This window comes from Lissotriton helveticus, chromosome 12 (genome assembly GCF_964261635.1).
Source record: "Lissotriton helveticus chromosome 12, aLisHel1.1, whole genome shotgun sequence".
Lineage (NCBI taxonomy): Eukaryota > Metazoa > Chordata > Amphibia > Caudata > Salamandridae > Lissotriton > Lissotriton helveticus.
In genome coordinates, this window is record NC_136073.1 from 492,860,028 (window position 1) to 492,885,995 (window position 25,968).

Consider the following 25,968-nt stretch of genomic DNA (forward strand, 5'->3'; position numbering starts at 1 on the left):
TTGTAACCTTTTAAATTAGGGACTTGTCTCTGTGAAATGCAGAATGACCTTGCTAAACAGGCCTCTAAAAGGAAGGGTTTCTGGTTTCTCCACAAAATTAAAGAACTTAATTCCAAAGGGAAAATATGAAAAAGGTTTCTTTGAAAGTCCAAACACATGCTAAATGCTCTGCAGAAATGATATATTTGTATCTCTGCCTCTAAAAAATAATGTCTGCTAGTTGCTTTTATTTGACCGAAAATGGAGCATTGCATTAAGTTTTAAACAGAAGATAAGACAAAGCTTTTTATTGAAATTTTGAAGGCTACATGCCTAAGTGAGAACGAATTGTGGCACAAGGCTAACATGGAGTGTCAGCGAAAGAATTTTAGTTTTAGCTTAATTTTGCAAGCTGACCGACAATATGGTAACAGTTAAGTAATGGAAATGTATTTTTGTGTCCCTTAATATGTATCATGCTTTGTCTTCTGATTACAAGTTATAGAGGATATTTGTTTGTTATGAAAAATGTCTCTCTTTTGTGTGTTGTGTTTTTTTTTCTTTGCTTTTGCCCGCAGATCATTCAAGGATTGTTCTGGGTGATTTTAAGGCTGACAAGACACGTGAGTTTGGTTGGTTGAAATGAAATGTGTTTTTGCGTAACTCCTTTGGACAGAAATGTCCATGCGTTTTTTTCATGTTTGTGTATTTGGTTCTATCATGAATTATTCTTGCTGGTTCTGTGTGTCTGAAAGTTGTATTTGACAGCAGATATCCACTAATTGGTGAGTTACTGTCAAAAAGGAGGGTAAGGATTTTAAACCTGAAACGGTGTTATGCGTTACCGCTCATTTATATATGCTATTGTTTTGTCTGCTTTTTTCCCCCTGAAAAAGGAACTGGAACATTAGCTAAGATTACCGTATATGGTGTAGAGGCCAGCGGTAGAGCTGACTATCATGAACTATTTTGATTTTTTATGTATCACCCCCACTCTTGGTGTTGTGTCACATGCCTGACTATCACCCAAGTAATTTCTTGTTCTTCCTATAGATTTTTTCTTTCGTCACTTCTCCCCTGATTGATGTTGCATCGTCCCTAGTAATTGGGGATGGTAGCTGTGTCCTAGTCCCATTTTCCCTTTTCCATATCCCTTTCACCAGTTAGCCTTCTTTTATTGTTATAATTGTATTAGGTTCACACTTCCAGATTGCAGTAATGTACTAGGAACCCCATATTATGTATAAATCCCTTTTGTATAACTAGACTGTTTTTTAAGAATTTTCTTTATGCCTACCTCGATGTTTACCAGTCTGACCGTCATGGTAATGATGGACTGGTTAACTGACTTAATGCTATTATAAGACAAGTTTCCACATTTTGATCATTAGCCTGTGTATTGCATAGTGCACTTGATGCACAGTTATTAAAAGGGAGGTATCTACATGTCCCTGATAATCTGTATCATGTGATTTCTCTTTTGAGATGTTCTAGATAAGGAATTTAGGAACACCTAGACTTAATAAATGAGAAAAAAAATGTGTTTACCCCATTAGACGATGTCACTATGTGTGAGGACATCCATTTAGATAAAATTCTCATATATTTATCTACCCTTAGATGGTAGAGGATATGCTCTCACATGGAAACCCAATTGAAGTAATTAGGGGCACTGTTTTGCTTATTGCCTTTGTCTTTGTATTCTATGAGAATGACAGTGTGTTCTAGATCAGAATTGTCTCATGGCGTATGGCCACTCCCTCGCAGATTGCAGGCCACCTGCTTGCAATCCTCTTGTTAAAAACAAACTGTTTTTGTACTAAATTGAAAGAAAATAACAAATGTGTCCCATTTCCTACGTCACTAGGTTCTGCGGGATTAAGTCATAATAACCTGCGGACCTTTGATGAAAAGCTAATTCCCATCAGTGACAGTCTCAGCACCCAGAAAAGCAGCAAGGCTGGACAGTGATCGCCAGAGCGCCATCCATGATATCCCCAAAGAATCGTGCTTGCTTCATCAGAAGGCGTTGAACATCAAAAAAGAAGGAGGAGCTGGTTTTGCCACAGAAACAGAGTTTCAGTGCAAAAGAGCAAAAGAATTGAGGCTTCAGTCTTCCACCTGTCATGTACTGGTAACCTCTGACAGTGTGCAGTCCCTTGGCCTGAGTTTTGGCCACACACCCCCTTTTTCCTTTGCTCCAACGGAAGTGCAGTGCACCAGAGGATTCAAGATTGCAAAGAGCACTACATTGTGGTGCTCATGAAAGAGCAGCCTGAGCGTTCTCTGACACTGAGTAATGAGTGTTGGAGCCTGAGAATGTAGACCCGGATCTGCATAAAATGATCTGTGCCCTTGATCAATGGAGAGCACACTATCTGTAGTGCCTGCCGCAGAGAAGAGATATTGGTGCACTGCCTTGAGACATTGAGACTTTCAAATAAGCTGCGAGTGTTTGCCAGGAGGGCACTCCAACGGATACTGAAAAGGACCATTTTCATGAAAGGCCTGAACGAAGAGGCCCATGCGGAAGAAAACAACAGAAGAGGATTTTTGATGAACTATAGAAGCCTGCCCGAGAGGCTTGGATGGACTCTGGGTATTTCCCGTGCGATTGCATAAAATGGGTGTTAGGAGACTAATTTGTGCTGTTTTGCTGGCATTGTTTTAAAGTAGTATTCTGTTTAGTAAAAGCAGAATAAAGTCCATTCTCTGTGGAAGAGTATCCCTTTTCATCTGAGAGCATTAATAAGGATCGCCACTGTTTCACCTGAATATATAATACGTTTCTGAAATGCATAGGAGCCCTAAAATGTTATTAGATAATTTTAGGATTTGCTTTTGCTTAGTGTTGTGAAAATGATAATTTTGTTTGTAATAGTGGTCATTACTTTCTCCTGTTGTCCATATGTTCTTAACATGTTTTCTAGTATTTTTAAGCATGACCTTGTCTTTTGTGGGTTGGATTGTTTTCACTACCCAATTGACTTCTGCACCCACTTCCCAACCTATGTCTTTTCCTACTACTACTTCTTTGCATTCGTTTCATATCTTATCTGAACACGAGCAGATTAGAAGGTCGGAATTTGTGAATAATTCTTTTGTACAGCTTCTGCATCAACACCAGTTGGTAGTGAACACCACTAATTGTTGGCTGTGTGGTCTTATGCCACATACTACAGATAGAGGTATTCCCTATTTGGTTCTGTCATTTAGTTACAATGGGTCTGTATGGGTATATCAGACGATGTCTATTTATGCCAACGAAGTCTATCCCTTGCGTTCCATGAAAGATAACTCGAGTAATAATGCCTTAATGAAGGGAATAACGGATAATATTGACATCGATTCAGATACAGACTGAGTGATTGCCTATGTAAGGGCAAAAGGAGGGTCTGAGGTTCTGTGAATTCTGAACCTGTGGGTTCCATTTTGTGTATGGCAGCCATTTTGTGGTTGCCCTCACATAGGCCATAATTGTGGATGAACCAGTCTTTTAAGGACATGTAGACCTTAGCTCGAGCTCATGCTGACTCCTGTTTGACCTGAGTGAACTGACCCTGTTGCCTGAAGCTGACCTTGTTAAACCAGTTCCTGCCCTTTAGCTGATCAAGATTGAGGATCAAAGCACAGGACATTTTAGAGTTTGGTATGCACACACACACCCCTTATACTGCTTCTTATCTGTTTTCTGTTCCTTCTTTTATGGTCGGTTTATGATATGGTTTGTGGTCCTTTTATTATGGGTTTGTCCGGCTTGTGTAAGAAGGAATGTTACGCATTTTGCATGCTTGCAAAAGCTAGGACTGCCCCTTACTTGTATACTGAAGTTTGTAACCCTAAGCATATAAAAGGCCTCTGTTTTCGGTATTCTTCAGACTACCTCATTCAGTTGCTACAGCTTCTGTGTGACGTGTCCTCACTTATTACATTTAATAAAGATGTCTTTTCATATTTTCAGCTTCTGTGCCAAGTTCTTTTTTTATTAGTAAGTATTCCCTGAGAATGAAGATTACAGTTCTTCAGGGGTTAAGGTATACTCTAACCTCCGCCAGATATCTTTTACATTCTTCAGTGGATTTTAGAAGTAGATATGTGGAAGGACTCCAGGTGTTTTTTTTCAATTTGGGGGTATTAGAATGGTTAATGCAAAGGGTGGTTGATAGTGGAGGGATATGAGCCAAGGTACTTTTTATATATGACCATGGGGGGCAAATATTAGAGGTGGTGCTGGTGGCAGCACACTCTGTTTTCTTTCAATTTGAGAGGGAGGGCATAGGCAGAATTGGTGGGTGGCAGGGAGTCAGGTATTTAATTAAGTTTGTTTAAGTTTTGGAAAAGGAAAGTGAGGGTGGGGGTAATGCTGAGTATGGCATGGAAATGTGGCATGATGCCAGAGACCATTTTTAAAATTTGGGTGGAAAAAGGGAGGGTAGGCCAGATGGTGATGAGTAGTGGATGTTAGTGCACCTGGTTTAACGAGTTAGAGAGAAGATGCATATGAGTACATTTACAATATATGTCTCCTATGACTTTTCTACTCATGCACAGCTGATGCCAGCAGGGGGAGATGAGAAAAGGGACAATATAAAATTTAAGATGTGTAATTGTGAATAAAGGGGATATTTTTCACCTCCGGATCGCTCTCATTGTCTATTTGCTGTCACTCGGAAAACTTCCCAGTTGTTCTCAGTTCCTCGTCTATTATTCTGTATTCCTTTGGAAGCCACTAAGTTGCACAATACAGATCAAAAGCCAGTTATTCACTGTTATGACATAGCAACTGCAGGGAAAAAAAGTTGTTTACCTACCACTGGTGTGATATCACCAGGGAAAATATCCACTTACTCTGCGGGGGGGGAATGGACTGCTGGGGGGGAATGGACCGAAATGGGTAAATGTCAGCTGGTGGTTTCGCCCACCTTCTACAGCTTCTCTGATGACTCCAGAGACCCAAGTGAGGTGGGAGAAGGGGGACAGTGTGCTGTCTCTTCTAACTGCCTCACTACCCTGTCAGTGTGTGTCTCTGCAAACCTGTGCTGATTGGAAAAGTTGCTGTGCTGATCAATGATTCTGTGTGAGCCTCTTGCACTGCAGCATTAGCTCCCCACTCTCATTGTAAGAACAGAGAGTAGGTCTTTAGGAAGCTAGTGGTGGTGGGTGGCAGGAAGCCATGCTTCTCTTCACATTTAGGGGCCTATTACGATGTCGGTCATAAAGCCCCTGACTTTAGGTCAGAGGCTTTACGACCAACATCGTCGGTTTCAATTCCGACTGGCTGATTACAATACAGGTGGTCAGAATTTAAATCAGACAGTCATTCGGGCTGGCTTCTGACCAGTCGGATTTGGCCTGTAATTCATATGTATGGCGTTTTATGCTGTCCAGATTACAATGCATGGTTTCCAGCAGGCTTTCCATTCCGTGCTTCCTGACATGGAAAACCTGTCGAAAACCATGTTTGGGGGCTCCTAGCTGAGCCCCCTTTTTCTTTGCAACCTACAATCTCCCATTTCTCTATGGGAGCTTGTGTTACAGCCAGTTTACAGATGTAACACAAGCTCCCATTGAGAAATGTGAGAATGCGACCGCACCATATGTGGTCGCATCAGAATTAGGCGGTCAGGACCACCAACCAGAGGTCAGTCGGGACTGCCTACCAAAGGTCTGTCAGGCCCGCCGACTGGAGGATGGTTGGTCCCATTTCCACCATGGTGTCGGCCGGAGGATACTCCGACTGACATTGTAATAGGCACCTTAGGCATTTTTTGAAAGGTGGAAGGGGTTGTACTTTAAGAGGGTAGTGGGGTAGGTGGCAAGGGGCCAGATATTTACATTTATCTTTGCGATGGAAAGGGGATGCCATGTTATGTACAGCAAAACTATTTCTCCTCTGCCCCAGCATTGATCTTGAAAGCAGGGGCAAATACTTGAGAGGGTGCCTACAGTTCATTAAGTTATAGACGTGTAAAAAGTAAATAATATGGGTGTGTATTTCAAAGTGTCACCATAGAAACCTCAAGCTCATCTTTCTTTTTCCGTTTGATGTCACTTAGAATTCCCCAGTGAAAGACGCCTTTGTCATACACTGTTGTCCCTGTAGTGAAACATGAAAAATGGTTAACAGGTACAATTGCACCATGTGAGTCATTTTTGCAAATGTCCGGGCATATACAATTAGCCACTCAAAAAAGCCCTTTTCTCATTAATTTTAATTTCCCCAAAAATGTCCAGGAATGTTCCTTGGAACCTGTGTCTGTCACAGCTTCCCATGGATGCTACTGCCACTCTTGAGAATACTATGTGAAAACCTAGGAGGGTTGATTTGCAAATGTCTTTGATGATAGATTTATCAGAATATGAATATGCAGTTTGAAATCTATGTACTTACATGTAATTATTCCACGGAGCAGTGTAATCTCATGTGGGAATAACTATCCCCCCCATTGTCGATTGGGTTGTTCTAGGATAGGAATCTCCTGGAAGCTTTGCTCATGCTCATAAAGTTTTAAAGTTCTGGGAGTTTTTGCAAACCTTTTCTCAGGCTATTCTTGCCCTGAATTTTTAAAAAAGATTTAATATCAAGACCAGGAGGAAATCTCTTTTCAGTGTCGGAATGGTTAGAGGACATTTGCTGTAAATGGCTTGGGAGGGGAGCAAAGGGATACTGTCAAATTAAAACTTATATATACTAGTGCAAGTTATTTCCACAACTGTTATTATATATTATAGATTTAGAAATTACTTTGCTCTAAATCATAATGCAGTGTCTTAGAGTGGTTGCCTATACATAACTGTATTTTTTTTCACTTTTCAGCATTTTTCCATTGCCGCTAAAGCACACATTTGACCTCGGTATTGTCAATAAATTTAAGTATACCTATATATAAAGATTACTGGAGAAATGTGGTCCTGCCGTGGAACTACTTTCGCTCTCTTGTGTCTCAGTATTAATGCTTGGTGGGAAGCTATTGCAGCTAAAGGTAAGAAAAATATTGGTGGCCTATTTCCCAATATTTTGATTGACCCAAATTATAGCTAAAGTGATTGATTAGTATTTTAAAATAATTGGAAACTGAATCTTTGTTATGTTAATTACTTTTTAATGCTGTTAGAGATACAAAAGAAGCCTCGTAAATATAAATCATGTTTATACTTTTCTATGACATTAAAATGTACATTGTATTTGTGATCCTCAATATTCAATTTCCACTATACGCCTCAATAAAATGGGTCACTGTCTGTTGTTTTAAGGTATAATCTAACCTCCACTGGAGACCTTTTGCACCCTCCATGGTGGATTTTAGGAGTTGATTATATGTAGGCTTCTCACATTCTACATTTTCACAACTTAAAAAAGTTAAGAATACAGCTACCAGGATGTTACTGGAATCCGTAAAGTTTTCCACATCGCTCCACAAGTGCGTTCCCTTCACTGGTTCCCTGTCAAGCAGCATACTTTGTTCTGATCACTGAGCCTAGTCTGTCCCAACAAACTTCAAAATATGTTATTTGCCAATCTTTTCAATCCAATCAGACAAACTTTCTTGTCACTCGTTCTTATTGCTTTTCCAGACTAGGAGCAATTCCCTTTGTGTTCACTGCTCCCTAGACCTAGACACTCTACCACTGGTATGGGAAGTAGTGACCAGTGGTTGGTAGGAATGATTTCTTCCAGCTGGCACTTGGGACTCATGAAAGCCTGGATGACCATAAGTAAAACAATGTAAGATTTCTCTTTTTGGCATTCAATATCTAGTTGCAGGGAGATCAGATGAAGCAAAAATGTCACTTTAGTAGACCACGAAGAAATCCGGAAACTTCACCTGTGTTTGTTCAATGTTCTTTACTTTTCCATCAACTCTATTGAAAATGTGGCTTTTCTCAGAGGATTAGTCGTTATTACTTTACTCGATCAGCTGTACAGGTATAACTTGTGCAATGACAGCCTTCAAGGCAGCGGTGGCCACCATAATCAAAAGGTGGTGGGGCGGGTAGGGTCACATGGGAGGCATCGCGATGCAGGATTAAAAATACAATATTAAAAGGAAAAAACGTACCTTTTTGCTGCCCACCGCCTCCAGCATCGTATCTCGTTGTGCCACCTCTCCTCTTCCTGCCTGGTCCCAGCAGCCCCTGGGACAGACTCCGTTTCCAATCAGTGCAGGGATTGCTCTGAGCGGGCAGGAATGACGCCCTGCTCAGACCAGGGAGTCTGTGAAGTTTCTCCAGCCCGGCTGCTCAATGCAGATGGGCTGGAGAAAACCTAAATGCACGTTTGTTTGTGTCGCACTGAGATGACCGGCCACACATGAGCACTTAGGGAGTGGAGGGCACGTATCACTACTCCTCCTCCCTCCTATGTCTTCACCCGCCACTCCCAACAGCGCTGGTTAGGAGCCGGCAAATGTGAAATAAAACTATGCAAAAACATTGTTTTATTATACATTAGCTGACTCTGAGCCAATCAGTGTGGTGACATTCCTCCACCAATCCGGAGGGGCCACTACTGCTACAAGGTTGAATGCTACTGATAGAGATTTCTGATAGCATAATATAATCAGAGGCAGAGGGATTTGTTCTGTAAATGAAGCTCTTCTCACCATTATACTAAAACTAAAGGCAGGTTTAAATCTATTTTCACTGAAATCCAGAATTCCACTATATCCACATCTCTAATCCAGGAAAAAACATTAATTGCTGCAGCAAAATTCTCGAAGCTCCATAGAAATAAAAATCTGATTTATATTTCGCCGTCATTATTTCATCAATTTACTGCTGAAGTTTCTTCCTGAGCAGCTTCTTTTCAATACACAATTGACAGAGGTATTTGTGTGCCTCCCACCCAGCCCTGATGGTGCACTGTTGATTTTCCTACACACTAAATAATAAAGTTGCTGAAGATGTACAATAAGTGTCAATGCTCTGCCATTTTGTAAAAAACAATAAAACTCTGAACAGTAAATAGCAGAAAGCAAAAATACGAGGTACTTCTTTAGGTGACTCTTCCCAGTGAAGATTCATGCCAGTCAGGGTTTTGTTTAGTAACAGGTTCAACCATTTCTTGGACTGCAGACTCCAGCAACAGCCATTCGAGGTTTGTAAACTCTTTCGGGCCAGCTCTGTAGAAAAGAGAAAATAGGTTGAGGAAGAGTATTGAAAAGGCTGCTGTATCCTCCAATCTCATGATGCAGGTGAGCAACATTGGTTGCTCCTGATGGATTATTTGTTGGAAGGTGAGTCCAACATATGTTGGGCTGGCTCTATTCCATATTTGAAGCATAACCACTGTTGGACTTGGCCCTTTTTGCAGGGTCATCCCTGAACTTTTTGCCTTCCTCCTGGTTTTTGTCTGACCTGTCTTTGTTGGTTTTATGACTGTCCAGTCCTAAAGTGCATATGCTCTCCCTATTGTAAATTAATGTATGGACTAGTGATTCCATGATTGGCTGGTTTGGTTTACCTGTTGGACCCTAGTACAGTGCACCAGGAGGGCCCAGGGCTCGTAAACCAAATGCTGCTGGTGGGCTTTCAGCACTGGTTGTGCCACCCACAGAAGCCTGTAAAAGTGTGTCTAAGGTCTGCCATTGCAGAGCCTGTGTGCATTTTGGTACTGCCATGCTGACTGGGCAAGTGCTCTCACTTGCCAGTCCCTAAACCTTCCCCTATGGTAGGCCCAAGGGCAGGGTGCATTGTAGGTAAAAGGTAGGACATGCCGACATGCCCTGGTGTGTGTGGTATGTTCTAATAGTGAATTACAGCCATTTTTGTTTTTCACTATTGCAAGGCTAACTGTTCTCCATAGGCCAGAATGGGCAGTTAGATTATTACATTTTATAATCCTAACTAGCTCGGAGAACATGATAGAAATTCGAGTTTAGTATGCATGGATTCAGAATGATTAAATACATATTTTAGTGAAATTGGTTTTAACATTCTCTGTTTGAAAATACCACTTTTAGAAAGTAGGTATTTTCTTGCCTAACTATCCAAAGCCTACCTCTGCTAGGTTGTGTATTCCTTGTCTGGAGTTTGAGTGACAGGGCTGGGGGATTCCAGGAGACGGAATGAGTCTGCCCAGTGGTGAATAGCGAGATATGCATCTAGATTAGAGGGAGGAGTTGCACCTGGGACCTGAATAGGACTGTGCCTGCCCCCCACAATGCTGGCTCCACCCCCTGTGGTGCGTCTGATGTCTCTGCCCTGCACTGTCAAAGGTGAGAAGGAATCATGTCAACAAAGTGCTCCAGGGCTGTGCTTTCCATCCACAATGCTTGCTCCACCTCCTGTAGGGCGTCTGATGTTTCTGCCCTGCACTGTGAAAGGAAAGAAGGAGTCATGTAAACATAGTGCTCCAGAACTGGTTTGGACTGGGCAAAGGCCCCTCTGCCCTCAGATCACAAAGGATTTTGGGGTATAAATATTGGGACCCTGATCCCAAGAAACTAGATCACTTTTGGACAAACAAGAGGAAACCTCTGCTGAGGAGAGAAACCTGATGAAACTGAGGAGAGACTATTCCTAAGCTGAAGTGCTGCTTAGGGGATTGGCCTGCAGTGGTTGCCTTACTGCCAAAGAGAGGAGAAAGGAACTTTGTATACTTTGCTTTCAACTTGTGAAGGTTCTCCAAGGGCTTGAACTAGAGCTTGCCTCCTGCTGAAGTCTCAAAGACAACATACTTCAACCCCCAACTCCCCAGAGTTATTTTGGAAGTGCCTGCTGCTGTTTTGTGCCTTCTGACGGACTGCGTGTCGCAAGGAGCTGAAAGCGCGACGCAACGAAGAGGAAGCGTGTCACCGTCGCTGCCATCGCACTTCTGAACAAGGGTGTCGCAGCTGGAGTTGTCGCACTGCACCGCATCGAGAGAAACGTCTCGCAACGAAGAGGAAGCATGTTGCCATCGCTGCTGCCTGCCATCGCACTTCTGAACAAGGGTGTCGCCGCTGGAACTGTCGCATTGCACCGCATCGAGGAAAGCGCCTCGCATCCCTGAGAAGCCCGCCACCGTCGCATTTCTGAACAAGAATGTTGCTGCTGTAATTGTATCATTGTGCGAAAGCTTCACGTAAATGTGGGAGAAGAGTGTCGCAGCTGAAGCTGTTGCCGTCGCACTTCTGAACAAGGGTGTCGCCGCTGCTGTCCACACATCAAACTGAGAACTTCTCGCATTTCCCCGGAGAAGCCTGCCGCATCTGGAAGATCTTTATTTCTTTGCACTGGAACTTTGCCCCATTTCCCTCGCTGCGACATTACTTGTCGTGGAAGTGCAAAGCATCGTAAGGTACATTGACGCAAAGTGTCGCAAATTTAGAACTGAACTGAACTAAGCTAAAACTACCATCTTAAAGTAACAGTATTGTGTAATTTTGGTCTTGTGGTAAATCTATATAAAGTATACTTATTTTTTATATAAAACCTTGTGTGGTGTCCATTTGTAGTGTTGTCATTGGGTTACTGTATGTGGTCACAAATGCTTTACACACTGCCTCTGAGATAAGCCTGTCTGCTCGTGCCAAGCTACCAAGGGGTGAGCAGGGGTTATTTAGGAGTGTAATCCCCTTATCCTGACTAGAGGCAAGGGTCCCTATTTGTCACAAGTACCTACCTGTGCCAACTAGAGACCCCCAAATCTAACAACCACTAACTATGCTAATATGTTCCTTTGAAACTCACTGTAGGAATATGTTTTCGCATGTCTGTCCCAATATTCTAAGCAAACATAAGGAGACGTTGGACGGAGCACTGAAACTTTTCAGACACTCACACCCAGTCACAGATCTGGGTTGAATTCATCGTTGTTTTTTAGCTCACTCCTCCACCCCAGTTCAGATCCAGCCATGTGCAAATTAGTCTAGACCCTGTGCCTCATGGTAACAGTCCAGCCCGAACTGCCAGGCCAGGTGGATGGATGGTTTCAACCCAGATCTGTGACTGGGGGTGGGTGTCCGAAAAGTTTCAGTGCTCCGTTGATCCTCTCTTTGTGTATGCTTTGTTCACCCTAAATTGGCAGGGTATGCCCGGACATGAGTCCCTTACTCACTTTGCCACTGAATTCAAGCTATCCTGGGAGGACCTTGCTTGGAAGTTCGGGCTGTACTGTTCCCATGAGGCACAGGGTCAAGAATGACTTGTATATGGCTGGGTCTGAACTAGCATGGTGAAGTGAGCTAAAGAACGATTGATGTATTCAACCCAGATCTGTGACTGGGGTTGAGTGTCTGAAAAGCTTACTGTGGGGTGACAACTAAAGCCCAGAGGTTAGTTTGATTGACTGCTAGACAGGTATTTCCTGTCACCTTGTGTGTCTCAAGTAATGAAGTGTGGACTGCTTGTTGAGTATGTTGATCCTCTGTTTAATGCATGCCTCAACCATTGAATTCTAAACCACAAATTGGTTTTCCTAAAGCTGTTTAAGCTACATTTACATAACTACAACAAACCGTACTGTATCCTTTTCTTTTTAATGCTCTTTCAGAGTCTGTATATCAGAGGATACCGAACAAAATACCGTGTAGGCTTATTATTATTAGCTTCAGTGGGCCAATATTTTCCTAAATTATACACAGGACACAATTTTTATGTCAGATGATTTTCAATTGCCACACATATCAACTTCCGGTAGTTCGACTCCTGTCTTTTTAACTAACCCGACCAACTTTTCTAGTGCTGTTTTATTTGCAGAAATATATAGGGGAAGACAACTTATCTCCAAATAGCACACGGGGTGTTCTGTGAATTGTTATTTGATAAGATTTATAGAGTAAACAGCCATGGTTCAAAAGGCTTGTGTGCTCTTTGCCTTGGTTATGAATTTTATCTACTGAGCGAATGCAGATCAGACTTTGGAATTCCCGGCAAATAGAACATTTAGTGCCAAACACTGCATTTTATGATAAGAGAATTGATTATTTTCAGTCGGTAAAGCGTTACCTTTATTTATCTTTTATTGAAGCACGAAATTCAGGCAACTTCAAACAAGTATTGATGCAACCATTAGTTATATATGTTTACAGTTTGGATCTTTTGCGTGTTGAGGACAAAGGAAGCTTTGTTGGAATCTTTAAATAGTGTAAATTCTGGCGCTCTCTTCAAAAAGGTTTACCCGATAAAGAGTGCCGTTTTGGAAAGGGGCCTGTGCAGTAAAGTTTTACATGAGGAATTTAATTAAACCGCTTATCTAGGGAAGTGTCACTGTTGGGCGTTGTTGGCTTGATAATTGTGTCTGATTGTGCTTTTCATGGCCCTTCCAAGTGCAGAATCATTTGAGGAACATTTAAATGCCATCGGAGTTAATTCAGAATGCAGAACCGCCCACCCACAGCTGCGCCCCTCAAATGGACAGGCATTCCTAGCATCCTCCTGAAAATACAAAATTTCCTCCAAAGTTCTAACTATCCAAGAGAGGGTGGGGGGTTATTATGACTGGGATGAGGACGAGTTGGACTGGCTGCAATAAAGATTATTTGCAAGTGAGTGCTTGCAATGTTCAACACTCCGTCCATAATCCCCTTTGGTTTAGCTTTGAATGTATGACGACCGCATGCATGATGCGGAAAATAGTTATTTCAAGCAAAAGTGGTTTTTGAAATATTGTTCCAGAGCTGCAGACTGTTCTCAAACCCAATTGTCAAGATATGCGCGTCATAAGTCCTTCAAAGAATGTCAGACAAAGAATGTCTGGCAAAAATCTAAAAAACTACTGAACAGAGTTTCTTAAAATTTTTTGTTTTGCTGTGTGTGAATGCATATGCCTATCACAATTTCAACGTAATCTTCTTCAGAGGTTTTTGCTTTAAAAACATCATATAGGTGAGAAAAGGCATACAAAATATAAGAATATACAATAGTAGCACACAATCATTTGTCTTTGCCGAAATACATATGGTGAAGCATGTTTGATTCATGATGCTAAAAATCCATAGTCGGTAAAAAGATTTAGGGGCATTTTTGCAACAACTTGCGAAAATTATCGCAAACCACGATTACCATGATTTGTATTATTGCCTCCTATCGCTGGATTTTTATCGCAGAGATAACGCAGTATTACCAACGTTTATCTCCACGGCAATAAAAAATCCAGCGATAGCTGCGAATCCCATCTATAACGTGAGATTTCCAGCAATAAAAATCCTATCGCTACGGAAAATCTCGCTAATAGGCAGGTGGTGATTTAGCCATAGAATCCACCTCCCCTTGCCTAATACGGCTAAGTCAGGTTTTTACCAGGTGTGAAATCCTGGCACTAATTGCAGTTAGCGCTCGTTTTTTTATAGCGTTGCGGGTATTGCTAATAGGCGATAGCTGTGTTAGCGACTGCTTTCAGTAGCTACCAGTTTGGGTACGCCCACTTTGCATGTCATGAGCGATAAATTTCGCTGACATGCAAAGCGAGCCCCAAACTGGTCGCTATCGCCTGGAAGCTGTCGCTAACTGCTGTTAGCGATAGCTTGGTAATTGGGCAATAAAAAAATTGCTACTTTATCTGCAAAATGTGCCACCAAAGCGGCAATAATGCCCTTGCTAATATGCCTCTTAGTCTAGTCTTCATGTTTACACTATGTGTACCTTCATCAACATGATTGTCTTCATTTTGTACTTCCAATAAGTACTAGTAAGTATGAAATCACTCCTCCATTTCTGTGCTGTAAGGAATTGCCTCTTTTTGCATGTTCACCCACATATTTTTGGACTGAAGCTGCTGGCTTTTCAACTGCTGCTATCCAGATCTCAGTGTTGTAACCCATTACAAAATATATGTTGAATTGGATATACTCAATTGGCAAGTACTGGATTACTTATAAGTCCCTAGTATATGGTACCCAGAGTGCCAAGGGCATGTAAGCAAAGTGTCCACCCTTGGCTGCAGCACTGTTTGTGCCAACCTGAGTGTGACAAAGTACAAAAGAGCTTTCAGCTCAACAATGCTGACTTGAAGGACAGTGCTTGCACAACCAGTACAACTTTGCCATTTAGATTAATGGCAAAGCCACTACTTCCCTTAATAATGTATGTAAGTTTCCCCCAAGGAAGGCCTATAGAGCCCTACAGCAGGAAACTATATATTAAGTAAGTGGAAAAGTTTGTAGCCCCATTGGCTAACACAGGGCTACTGGCTGACACCACCACCTGGCTAACTCCTAAATGGGAGTACCTAACTGGGTACTGTAAGGTATCAAATTAATTGTGGCATCAAGTGTGACTTTATGACCAAGTTGAAAATAATGTCCTTTTTAAAGTTGAGCAACTTTTAGAAAGTTGTCACTCTGTGCTCCGGCTAGTCCAGTGACCTCTCAAAGGACTTGGCACACGGACAGATTTCTGCCCACCTGGGGAGACGTGAACGATTCCCAGGCTCATGAGCTAAGGCAGTTGCCGCAGATAGAGGTGTCGGCTCCTCCCACAGGATGACTTCTCAGGGTGTTACCCCAGAAGGTGAGCTTCAAAGGGAAAGCTGCCTTTGAAGGGGAAACTGAGACAACACCCCTGAGCAGGATGCCTTTTGTTCCTATAGACAAAGTAGATACAGGGCCAGAGAGAGAAAACCTGTCCCCAAACTGGTTTTCCCATGGGCCCTCTGGTAGCCACACCGATAAAGTGGGCCTCTACACTTCTGGCGACCAAAGAAGGGTCATGACATCTTGAAATGGGTAAGAATGTTGCACTATGGGATAGTCGGGTACCACACATCACAGGAAACTCATCACTAGGAGGGAGGGAACCCTGTGACCAATTGACTAGTGACTGTGTGATCCCCTTGGGGCTCTTTCCTAGGTTAACTATGACATTCCTGGCACCCTGCCCCTTAGCACACATTGGATTTGGAGAAAGGACCGCAAGAGAACTGCCCAGCTGCCCCTGAACCCTCACAAAGAGAAGCTGAACTGTCTGAAGTACTGTACCCGCTGCATTTTGGGCTAGTGAGTTTTGGACTGTGCCTGTGGATTGTGTCTCGGGGAAAAGTTGATTCCCAACCCCAGATCAAAGCAGTGACTTCAAGGATCAGTCAACTGATACCCTGGAACCACTCCAGTGACACAACAGCTGTAGCAGCCCATACCAACAAATTGGTAGCCATCGCAGAAGTTTTTCCACATACCAGTTCCAAGCACAGAAAGAGATAATTCTGAGAGAGCCAAAATTTGCACCCGAATCTGCCAGACCCTGGAGTGCTACTAAGCACCTGATTTGTTCACCCCCAAGGACAGTAGCCCACCTCTATAGATTTTGCCCCAACCATGGTGCAAAGTGACCAGTAGCTCCGCATCGGCTGGCCTGCTACTGCAACGTAGAGGACTTCGAGTGACTCCGAACTCTGTAACTAAGATTGTCCACATCACCTGTGGACCAATGAACCACCACATAGACACACCCTTCCACTGCACCACAACCACGGTATATTTTGCCTGTATCCTCACTATCAGGAACACTCCATTGATTCCTGTGCTGGTCATCCTGTAAAGTTTGGAGCTTGCCTTAAAAACACTCTGATGGCCAGGTAACTTTCCTAAGTATCCTTTTTGACTGCCTAGACTTCTCTCTTGTAGGAATTGGTCGCCCAAGCTGAGCCGGAGTAGCCATACTAACTCTTTCAAGGTTGAGAGTAAGGATTAACAAATGAGCCTGACTGAACCCAAAATATTTTTTGTGAGTGTACTCCAGGATAAGGTCCCACGTCAGTATCCTATAATGCACCCACGTCCTCACAAATGGTATTACAAAGTCAGCAATAAGAAATCCAATACATATATTACTTTTCATTACAGGACTGTTATCCCAATTCCCATGCCACCCAATCAAAGGCACAGACAAATCCAATGCCAATGGGATTTTTGACAAATCATGTGTTTCCAGGTTCCACATGGTTGGAAACATGTACATCATAGAAACAATTATTTATTTCAGGATACAGTGTGTTCTGCTCTTTTTTGGACAGGGAAGTAGGCTGAACTGTTTGATAAAGTGGTTCCAAGAATTAAATTTCTGGAAAACCTTCAATTAGTAATTTTTACAATTCAGGCCACCCATTTCATTTCATCACTCCTAGTCCCCCCCCCAGTAACATTAAACGCCACAAACCACCCATAGGGTTCTGATCAATGTGAGCACTTTAAAATTAATTAAGTAATTCATTTTAAGTATGGTAAAAATTCTTATCTTTTTTTATTGAATTTCAAGGAGCAGAGCTTTCAGTCCTATATAAAATAGCTTGACTTCATGGACAATGTTATATATCCCATACCTAGGCTGTGGGGTTTTAGGTTTAAACCTATAATAACTGATAAAACCCCACTGAAAGAAAAATAGCCCTCACCGGTGAAAACATATAAACACTGAAAAAACACCTGCACAACCACAAACTAAATGCCATTCAAAGAATGGAAAAAGAAAGTGAAAGAGTCATTTTGTTCTTACTGAAGGGGTCAATAAAATGTAACTTTGTTAAACAAGCTAGCAGTAAGAAAGACTGGCTAACATTATTCTGCTTGAGTTTTGTTCTTTAGGGATGCCACTAAAATATGGTTTCTTCTTCCTTTTATTTTTTTTCATTTTTATGGCCTTTGGTCTAAAGATGCAGGGTTTAGTTTAATTATTTTATAAACCGTAGAGAATCGGGACATATCAAACTCACATTTGATATTTTGGCTGCATTTGATTCTTTCACTGATAGGTAAAATGTCTAGTTTCATAAAAATCTTTCCTAATATTTGTCATCACATTTACCCACAGAGAATGGGTAAAAACCCTTAATACATCAGACCATAGTTTCTAGTGGGTCAGTATTGATAGTAGGTGAATTGCCAACACCTTAGGCTTTAATTATTAAATACAAGGTATAGTAACAAGTATATATATCACCAAGCATCTGGGATAGTGGTGAAAACGTGACACCAGACTTTTGGAAAACATGGAACGCATTGTCACTTATTATGCTCTGCAAAAAAGGTTCTTTCCAAGTTCAACAAAGATTGGAGTGATATTGTTTGTATTTGTAGTGATTCAGCTACGTATATAAAAAATTTGTGTGATGACCTGTCAAAATTGATACCCGAGCTGAAGTGATTCCCTGTAGGAGATCCTTGCCACTTGTTAGATTGTATGCTGAAAGCATCTTTACAATCTTCAGAGTTAATGAGGGATGCTATTGACTTTTTAGTCCATTCTGGTGCACTGTTTTCTTATGCGCAGGAACTAAAATGCTAATATTTATCATTTCGTGCTTTATGTGTCATCAAACAAAGAGTCATCCCAACTGTGCCCCTTAGCTGACAGTTCTCAGCCCAAGGGGCTGTGAATGCTGAGAGGACCTTTTCACAGAAGTTTACATGGGAAGGAAAGCGCCTAGCGCACATGACCAAAGACTCACTGAAGAAGTATTGTATGGTGTACTACAATAAGAGCTGGCAGCAGAATACAAAGTTCCCCAGGAAGAGTGTGACAACGTGGAGCGCGGAGTTGGTATGGTCAGTACCGTGACTGGAAGGGTTCCCTAGTCGGAACTTAGAGAGCCTCACACACCCAGAGTATTAGGTGTGGAACACACCCTTACTGGAGGGTGTCCAGTGTCATCATCGACTCACTGCCCCTCGTCAGACCGGCGCTGCAATATCTGACGGAGTAACCAAAAGGTACTCTTTTGACGGGGTTCTTTTAGTTCCTTGCCGATGGTGGGTGTGAGTGAGGATGAAGAAAAGTGTAGTCAGTGCAAATGTGAGTGAAGGTTAAAAAAGGTAAACAGTCCACCCTCAATTTTATTAACGTGGCTGGTTCCTTAGTTAAAAGGGGTGAGAGGGGAGCTAGAGGCCGTATGGGTATACAGAACACTAACTCAACCCCCTAGTGTGGTCAACATGTTTTTCGCCAACCGGCGATTCGTCAGGACCTCAATAAAGTACTACACAAAAAATAAATAAAAAAACAAATATGGACTCAATGCTCATGCACTATGATGAAGGCAAATACAACCTCTCTGGGTCGGAGGACAAGAGGGCCACGGGGTCCTGCTCTATTTAGGCGACCCTGAAGGGAATGAAATAAGGCCTCGCAGCATACTCCCGTGAGGCCAGCGCTCTTAGGATAAGATGCACCTTCAATGAAGCGCTGGTGCGGCGGGACACCTACCCCTCACGCTCGCGGCACCTGGTCAGGGTGCGGAGCAGCTGGTAAAAAAAAAGTACTACAATAAGATTAATTTGCAAAAATCTCTTTGGACCTCAAATACACTATACGTACACTGTCTATATACCATGTTCTTTCAGTGCAGAAATCAAGCAATGATAAAAGCAAAACGTTTCATAAACACCGGAAAAACACTTTTTCTGTTGTTTTTAGTGGCGTGAAAATGTGTAACCACTGATAACAACTGTTTTTTAAGATATTGAAAACACTGAAAAAACCCCACCAGAATTTACCAAAAATAGAAACTGAAAACAGGACAGCCTACCCATACCATTTCATCTTCAAGTGTAATTGTTGCATAAATTGAACCCATGTCCCCCAACTCTTGTACCATGAATTATGGCTCATATGTTGTTGTTTTGTAAGCTATTCCTTGAAAAGTATATATACATATTTCCCATAGCAGCTTTAAAAACTTGTTTTGGCATGCTTCAGAATCAGTTTGTTTGTTCGATAGTCTTGGAAACAGGCCAGTACTGTTCAAAGATGTACCCTCATTTTAACTTTAATATGCTGCACTTGATGGGCTTGGCTAGTTACAATTAGCAGTTTGTTCTAGCACCTCTAATTTTGATTATTGATTTGAATCACTCTGAAAGAAATTTTTCTGTATTTTTACTTCCTTCAAATTCTTTTAGAATTCCTAAAATACTTTTGACTGCCTCGACCTAATTTAAAAATCTTATGTTTCAGTTTAACCTTTTTAATACTCCTCATTTTCTGATATGCTACACAAGTGGTTCCAATATGGTCAATTCTTTCTCCTACTTGTATTCGATGGTTGGAAAAGGTAACTATCTTCTGGTCTACTTTTTTTTACTTTTAGAATAATTTGTTTCACACCTTTCCTAATTTCTTCCTTTATTCATATGAACTTCTGTATACTTAATTAAATCTCTTGCAAGGAACGATGTATTTTTAGATGGATTTTCTTACATTTTCGCTCTTATGTTGAGGTCCATTCCTAGAATCCTTTTCTTACTTAAGGCTCTTCATTTCTGGCCTTTAATTGTCCTTCTATATTTTCAACAGTACCTTCATATGCATCACTTTCTCCTAATTGGAGATTTCACTGCCTTCACTCTGACTTAGGGCCCTCTTGCGATGCCGGTCCAACTAGCGTCTGACAGGCATTGTGTCAGAAACAGCACCACCTGACAAGGAGTCGGAGTTCCCACATTCTGAATTACGATGTGATCGCCTTCACAGCAGTTGTAAAGTGTATTTTTACTATTATGGCTTGTGCTGCCAGCCGCAGCACAAGCAGCAATAGTAAACATGCACTTTTTAAACATCCCTGAACCGTATGGCAGGCGCCATTTGATGTCTGTCACTTGGTGCAGGGATCTTTAGAGGTTACCACAGGTGTCCCCCAGGCCTCATAGGGGAGGCTGCGGAGGGACAGGGATCCTGCGAGGAGCCCCCAAAGTCAGTTTCCCTCATTAAAAGGCAGACCGAAAGGGAAATCGTAATCTATACGGCGGTGCCTGAGCAGGAACTGCTCTTATTGTATGGAATACATTCTGACAGCTGGGCGTACAGGCTTTTGAGCCCGTCGGAGCAGCAGCGGTCGGCCCCTCCACCTACTGCCTCCGACCGCTGCATCGTAATGCGGTGGTCTGACTACAGGGGCAGATTTTGGTCTGACGGCAACCGACGGCCAGTTGGTTGTGGTCCAGCTGACATCCTAATGAGGTTTTCTGTTTGGTGAGTATTACATTTGTGTATTTGTTATGCAGAGGAATGTTATTAATGTGAATATACTGAGATGTTCTCCAGTTAGCCATCAGTATAGTTCTTGCTTTCACCAGTAGTTTAATAGTCTTTCGATCCATACTGAATTTGAAAGCAACGGTATCAAGGTCATCTTGGTTTGACATAGTTGCATCATCAAGAAACACTTCATGTAGAATTTATGTTGCAGAGGTAACAATGGAAGACTCGGCCTAGTAGTAGGACTTGCATGTTTCTATGTACATATTTCGTATGTCTTTCTAGTGGTCTAATTTTATATCTTCAAGTATGTAGGGTGTTTCTTGTTTGTCTCACTGAAGACAATTTGTACAATGTGACAGCACCTTCTCTTCTGCTAACAGCAAGCCTACTTTTTCATCTGTTGGCGTTATTTCGTCACTTCATGATTCTAATACAGCGAGAATTTCAGTGGCATTGTTTACTGCTGCTTCTGATACTACTGCCATTGTGTTTTTATATATCCTAGATTATCCTAGATCATTTCTAAATATTAAGTGGAATTCTTTTGGGAGCCTCAATTTCATTATTATCTTTTTTAGTAGTCTCTAACTTCTTGACAATTATGGGTTCTTCTACAGCAATGACTCTTCTTGTGTGGACGTAACAGATGAACTGATCATCATAACTCTTGTTCACTTTCCACATTCTTTTCGAATTAGAATTTCTAATTTCCAACAAATATAGTATTCCTTTCAGTGTGCATATTGAGATTTCTGTTAACAGCCCGCAAGGTTCCAATTACATTCTTTTTACATTCTCGTTGTGCCCACTGCCGGAGCAATACACCGTGAGATGCTGCTTTAATTTTTTCATTTAAAAGTACTTTTTCCTTTAGAAATTCATTCTTGTACCCAAACTTCTTTTTTGCTTTTTTTGTATTAAAGGTATTGTGTTCTTACCTATGGTCTGAACTATGCTAGCAAAACTACTTCTCTGTGCCTCCTGGGAAGTCAGAACAACATCCTTTTCCTACTTATTTTCAAAGGTCTAAAATTCCTGCACTATTAGTTGATTTGCAGATTATTCAGTGCATGTCCTGATTTGGCTTCTAGGAAATCAAATTGTACTATTTGAGGATCCCCAGTGGCAGTCAGCACAGTCTGCGTCCATTTCAGTTTTGCTCTCCTCATGGCTGATTGAGCTCAGTATTGGTATTGGACTCTGACTGCCACCTCCTTCCCTTGTGGAGCCCACAGATTCACTGGCATAGATCACTCATCGGACTGTCTCAGGGTCAAATTACATTTACATTCCACTACCCCAGGAGATGCGTGCAGCATTCATGGTGTACCCCACCTCTTCATCCCCAACATACCACCACCTCAATCCTGACTATCCAGAAAATGACAAATGGGAGATTCTCAAACATGGGCCCGAAAATCTAAAACTGGTGGTAAGCAAGAGCCACCAGACATTTTTACAATGCCGCAAGACATGGTGGCGATCTTACCGACGGGGGCCTCTAGACAGTGGTATTGTTTTCTTTGTCCAGCTCTTTAGCACTCGTCACTGCCACCTCCATTCTTCTTCATGTGGCTAATGAATGCTGTAATTTGTGTCCTGGTGGGTAGTTTTCTACAGTATCTGCATGCAGTTTCAGACGTGCAGGTCCCTGTGCTGGAAGAGTGCTACCCATGGAGCATAGATAGCATCCTGCATCCCTCAGAGCTCAGCAGCCATAAAAAATGTTGATGTTTCTTAAAACGAACAAAACTTATTTTTAACCCTGCAGTTCACTTTGATGCTTAGGCCGACCTGCATTAATCTTAACATAGTAAAACTACTCATCGTTGACCTAGACCTTACCTGCTGCCACTTTCCACCACTTTCCACCGCTGCAGCAGCTTTCCGCCCCCTCCCGCCGCCGCTTCTTCCCGCCAGCGGCCGCAGTGAGGTGGGGGCCAAGGGGGAACTACACTTCCCAGACGACCCGCACCGGAAGCCGCAGCCACAGGTAGTTGCCGCGCCAGGAGGCGCATTAAAAGGAGGTCAGCCCCGGTGGAGCGAGGGGACCATCGTTTGACATGGACCTTACCTGCTGCCACTTTCCACCACTTTCCACCGCTGCAGCAGTTTCCGCCCCCCTCCCGCCGCCGCTTCTTCCCACCAGCGGCCGCAGTGAGGATGGGGCCAAGGGGGAACTACACTTCCCAGACAACCCGCACCGGAAGCCGCAGCCACCGGTATTTGCCGCGCCAGGAGGCGCATTAAAAGGAGGTCAGCCCCCGCGTCGCGGAATTGGGCCGGGCTAAGCCCGGGCAAAGGGCAGGCCCTCGGTGGCCCTTTGAGGCCAGAGGAAGCCGGGCCGGACTACCCCCCCCCCCCAACATTCCATTCCCCACCTTAAAGGGGCTCAAGGTACTGTTCACTGAGTCAAACTGGACTTCCAGAAAGTGGGAAACGTGAGGGCTGGTTGTGTGTTACGTGAGAGTAGTGAACTATGGGGGAAAGGAAGTTAATGGAGGGAGGGGTGCCAACTGTTTAAGAAAAGGGAAAAAGGCAAAAACAAAAGCGCATTCTGCAAACAACTGTGTGCTCACGAGAACAGAAGCAATTGTAGAAGATTGTGTTGAAGTATTAGGTGGGTGTAGCGAAAGCGGCACACCGGTTACCAATGATCACATTGATGAGGCTTTAAGGCTTGCTGGGAAAAGGGTGATTCACGCCATGTTTAGTGAAAAAATTACTTCCCCTCTGGTTTGTGAAGTACATTTGCCGGTGATCCAGCGCTCCTAATGAAAAACTGTCTCACAAACTCTCACCATGATTCTCACCATTAATCATAAAACTCATATAAAGGCCCATACACCAACAAGACAATTTTTGAGCAACTAAATCATGTGGCCTAATTAATCGAAGTATTCACAATTTATTTACATAGTTATATACATCTGCAGTTTGTCTATTCTCACCATTGTTTTAAACTTATAACATTTATAATTAAGCCACTAAGGCGATTGGATCAACTGATGGAAACTAGACCATGAATAAACAAGACCAGCTTGTCATTTCAAATCTAATTTTTATTAGCTTTATTTTTCAAAGAAAGAGCATTTAGTTAAGAATCTTTATTTTATTAGCAAATAAGAAAGCAGCATTTTAATAAAGAAATGACTTATTAGACTGACACTCTCAAAGCAAAATCAGAAAACATAAATTATTAGCAGAATAACAGTTTCCATTCCCTAAATCTATTTCCCTGTCTAATTCTCACTTCACCTAGAAAGGAAAAATCATTTAAAGTCTGCTGTCCTTACGTGCGCCAAAGAGTCCAACAGCACTTCACGTCATTCAGGAATCGGAAAGCGAGAAGCGCCCTCCTGCTCATAACATCAGGTTTTATACCTTTCTTTCTAACTAAACTTTCTACATTTTACATTCTTTCGTAGAAATCCAAGCTTCTCATTGGCTGTCTCGTGTCAGTCCATGATAAAAACATTAGGTCACTACCATTCCTTGACCATGTCCAGGCTTTTACATAAGCCCTATTGTCTCTTATTTCCATTTCTTTCGGCTTCCTCAAGAATGATACATTCTCCACGAGTTTCAAACTATAGCTTCCTAGCCTTGGCAGACACATCTAATTCCTGTCCTTGAGCCTTTCCTCCGAGAGCACGTTCTGCACAATTAAAGACCTGCTTTTCAAATATTGATGTCAGCGTGGTAAAAATCTTCACAACTGCGCATGTGCAAGGCTCCACTCTGGACAAGCTTTCGCATCTGTACCTCTGTTAGCCATTTTTCTGAACGATCTTTAGGCCTCACTTTGGAAACTATTATTTAAACAAACACAAGACATCAATTAATTAAAGAATTGAGACCTATTTTGTTACCCACCCCCAAAACTAATTAAACCTGTTAATATGTTACCTAGCAAAGCACACAAAAGCAGCATTATATTTACTTTTCTTCTTTGAACTGGACGAATCTCCGCGAGCTTTTTGTCACAGAAAACACATAACATAAGCACACAAAATAAGCACATGCCATTAGTTAAACAGCTCCATTTAATACTGACAAAGACAATAGACAAGGTTAGTTTATTATTTTTCTTTGCATTTGCAGCATAAAGCACATTAGTTAATCCAGCGTGTACTGATGAATACATTTTTATACTAAGTTGATTAGTAATTTCACCACATGCTTATTAATTCAATAATATTATTATGGGAACAAAATCTTGTTCTTCACCTTGCTCCATCAACTCCCTCATCTGGTGATTTCAAAATCACCAAACCATACCCAAAAATGTATACATTTTTAACCCTCGAACATGTTTTGGACTTTCTTAATATTAGTATTTCTAAAGTTTAGATTCATCTGTTTTTCTGCAACTCTCATATTGAGTTCTCCGAAACTCTTCTAATTCTATTTCTTTTTCTTTTCTCAAATGGTAAATTCTTTTCTTCTCTAAAACATGTTTTCTTCTCCTGTGTATCATGCAACTAATTTTTAACAAAAGTATTACTATAGCTATGACTATTAAAGGAAACACTGTTACCTATAATTGAACTACCAATCTCTTGAAACCAGTGTTTGATTGCTGTCATTCTTTTGCCTAAATGTTCTGAAAAACTATCATCTTCTAAAAGTTCAATCTCATTATGTATCTCTGAAATATTTTTAATGTACATTTCTATATTCTGACTCTTGTCGGGAATGTATGTACAGCAATGCTGTACATGTAAAATTCCTCAGACTCCACCTTCTTTTGCTAGCAAAATGTCTACAGCAAGACGATTCTGCATTACCATAGTTCTCATGGTAACAAGCTCTGTGTTCACTAATTGAAATCCACTAGCAGTATCTGTGGACAATCTATCAACAATTGTAGACATTTTTCTGATTTTATTTGCATTCAAGGTTATTCCTACCATAGGTATTACTGCACCAAATATATCTCCCAACATTTCTGAAAAACTTTCCCTTCTGAATCTATTCAAGTGTTTGCCAATTTCAAATGACCCCTTTGCATTTCTATCTACATGAAAAATCTTTGGAAAAACTAATCCCACGTAACCGGTCCCATACCAGTGATCAGGAAGATTGTAATAAGCT

General features: G+C 41.8%; 1 protein-coding gene across 1 annotated transcript in view; it reads left to right on the forward strand.

Annotated features, from left to right (window-relative positions):
- Positions 1-25,968, forward strand: part of LOC144797613 (fatty acyl-CoA hydrolase precursor, medium chain-like) — a 413,977-nt gene that overhangs the window by 6,800 nt on the left and 381,209 nt on the right. Inside the window, exon 2 of the mRNA XM_078668304.1 lies at positions 6,797-6,962. Coding sequence (XP_078524430.1) covers positions 6,884-6,962 — 79 coding nt within the window. The 5' untranslated portion in view covers positions 6,797-6,883. The remainder of the gene's footprint in view (positions 1-6,796; positions 6,963-25,968) is intronic.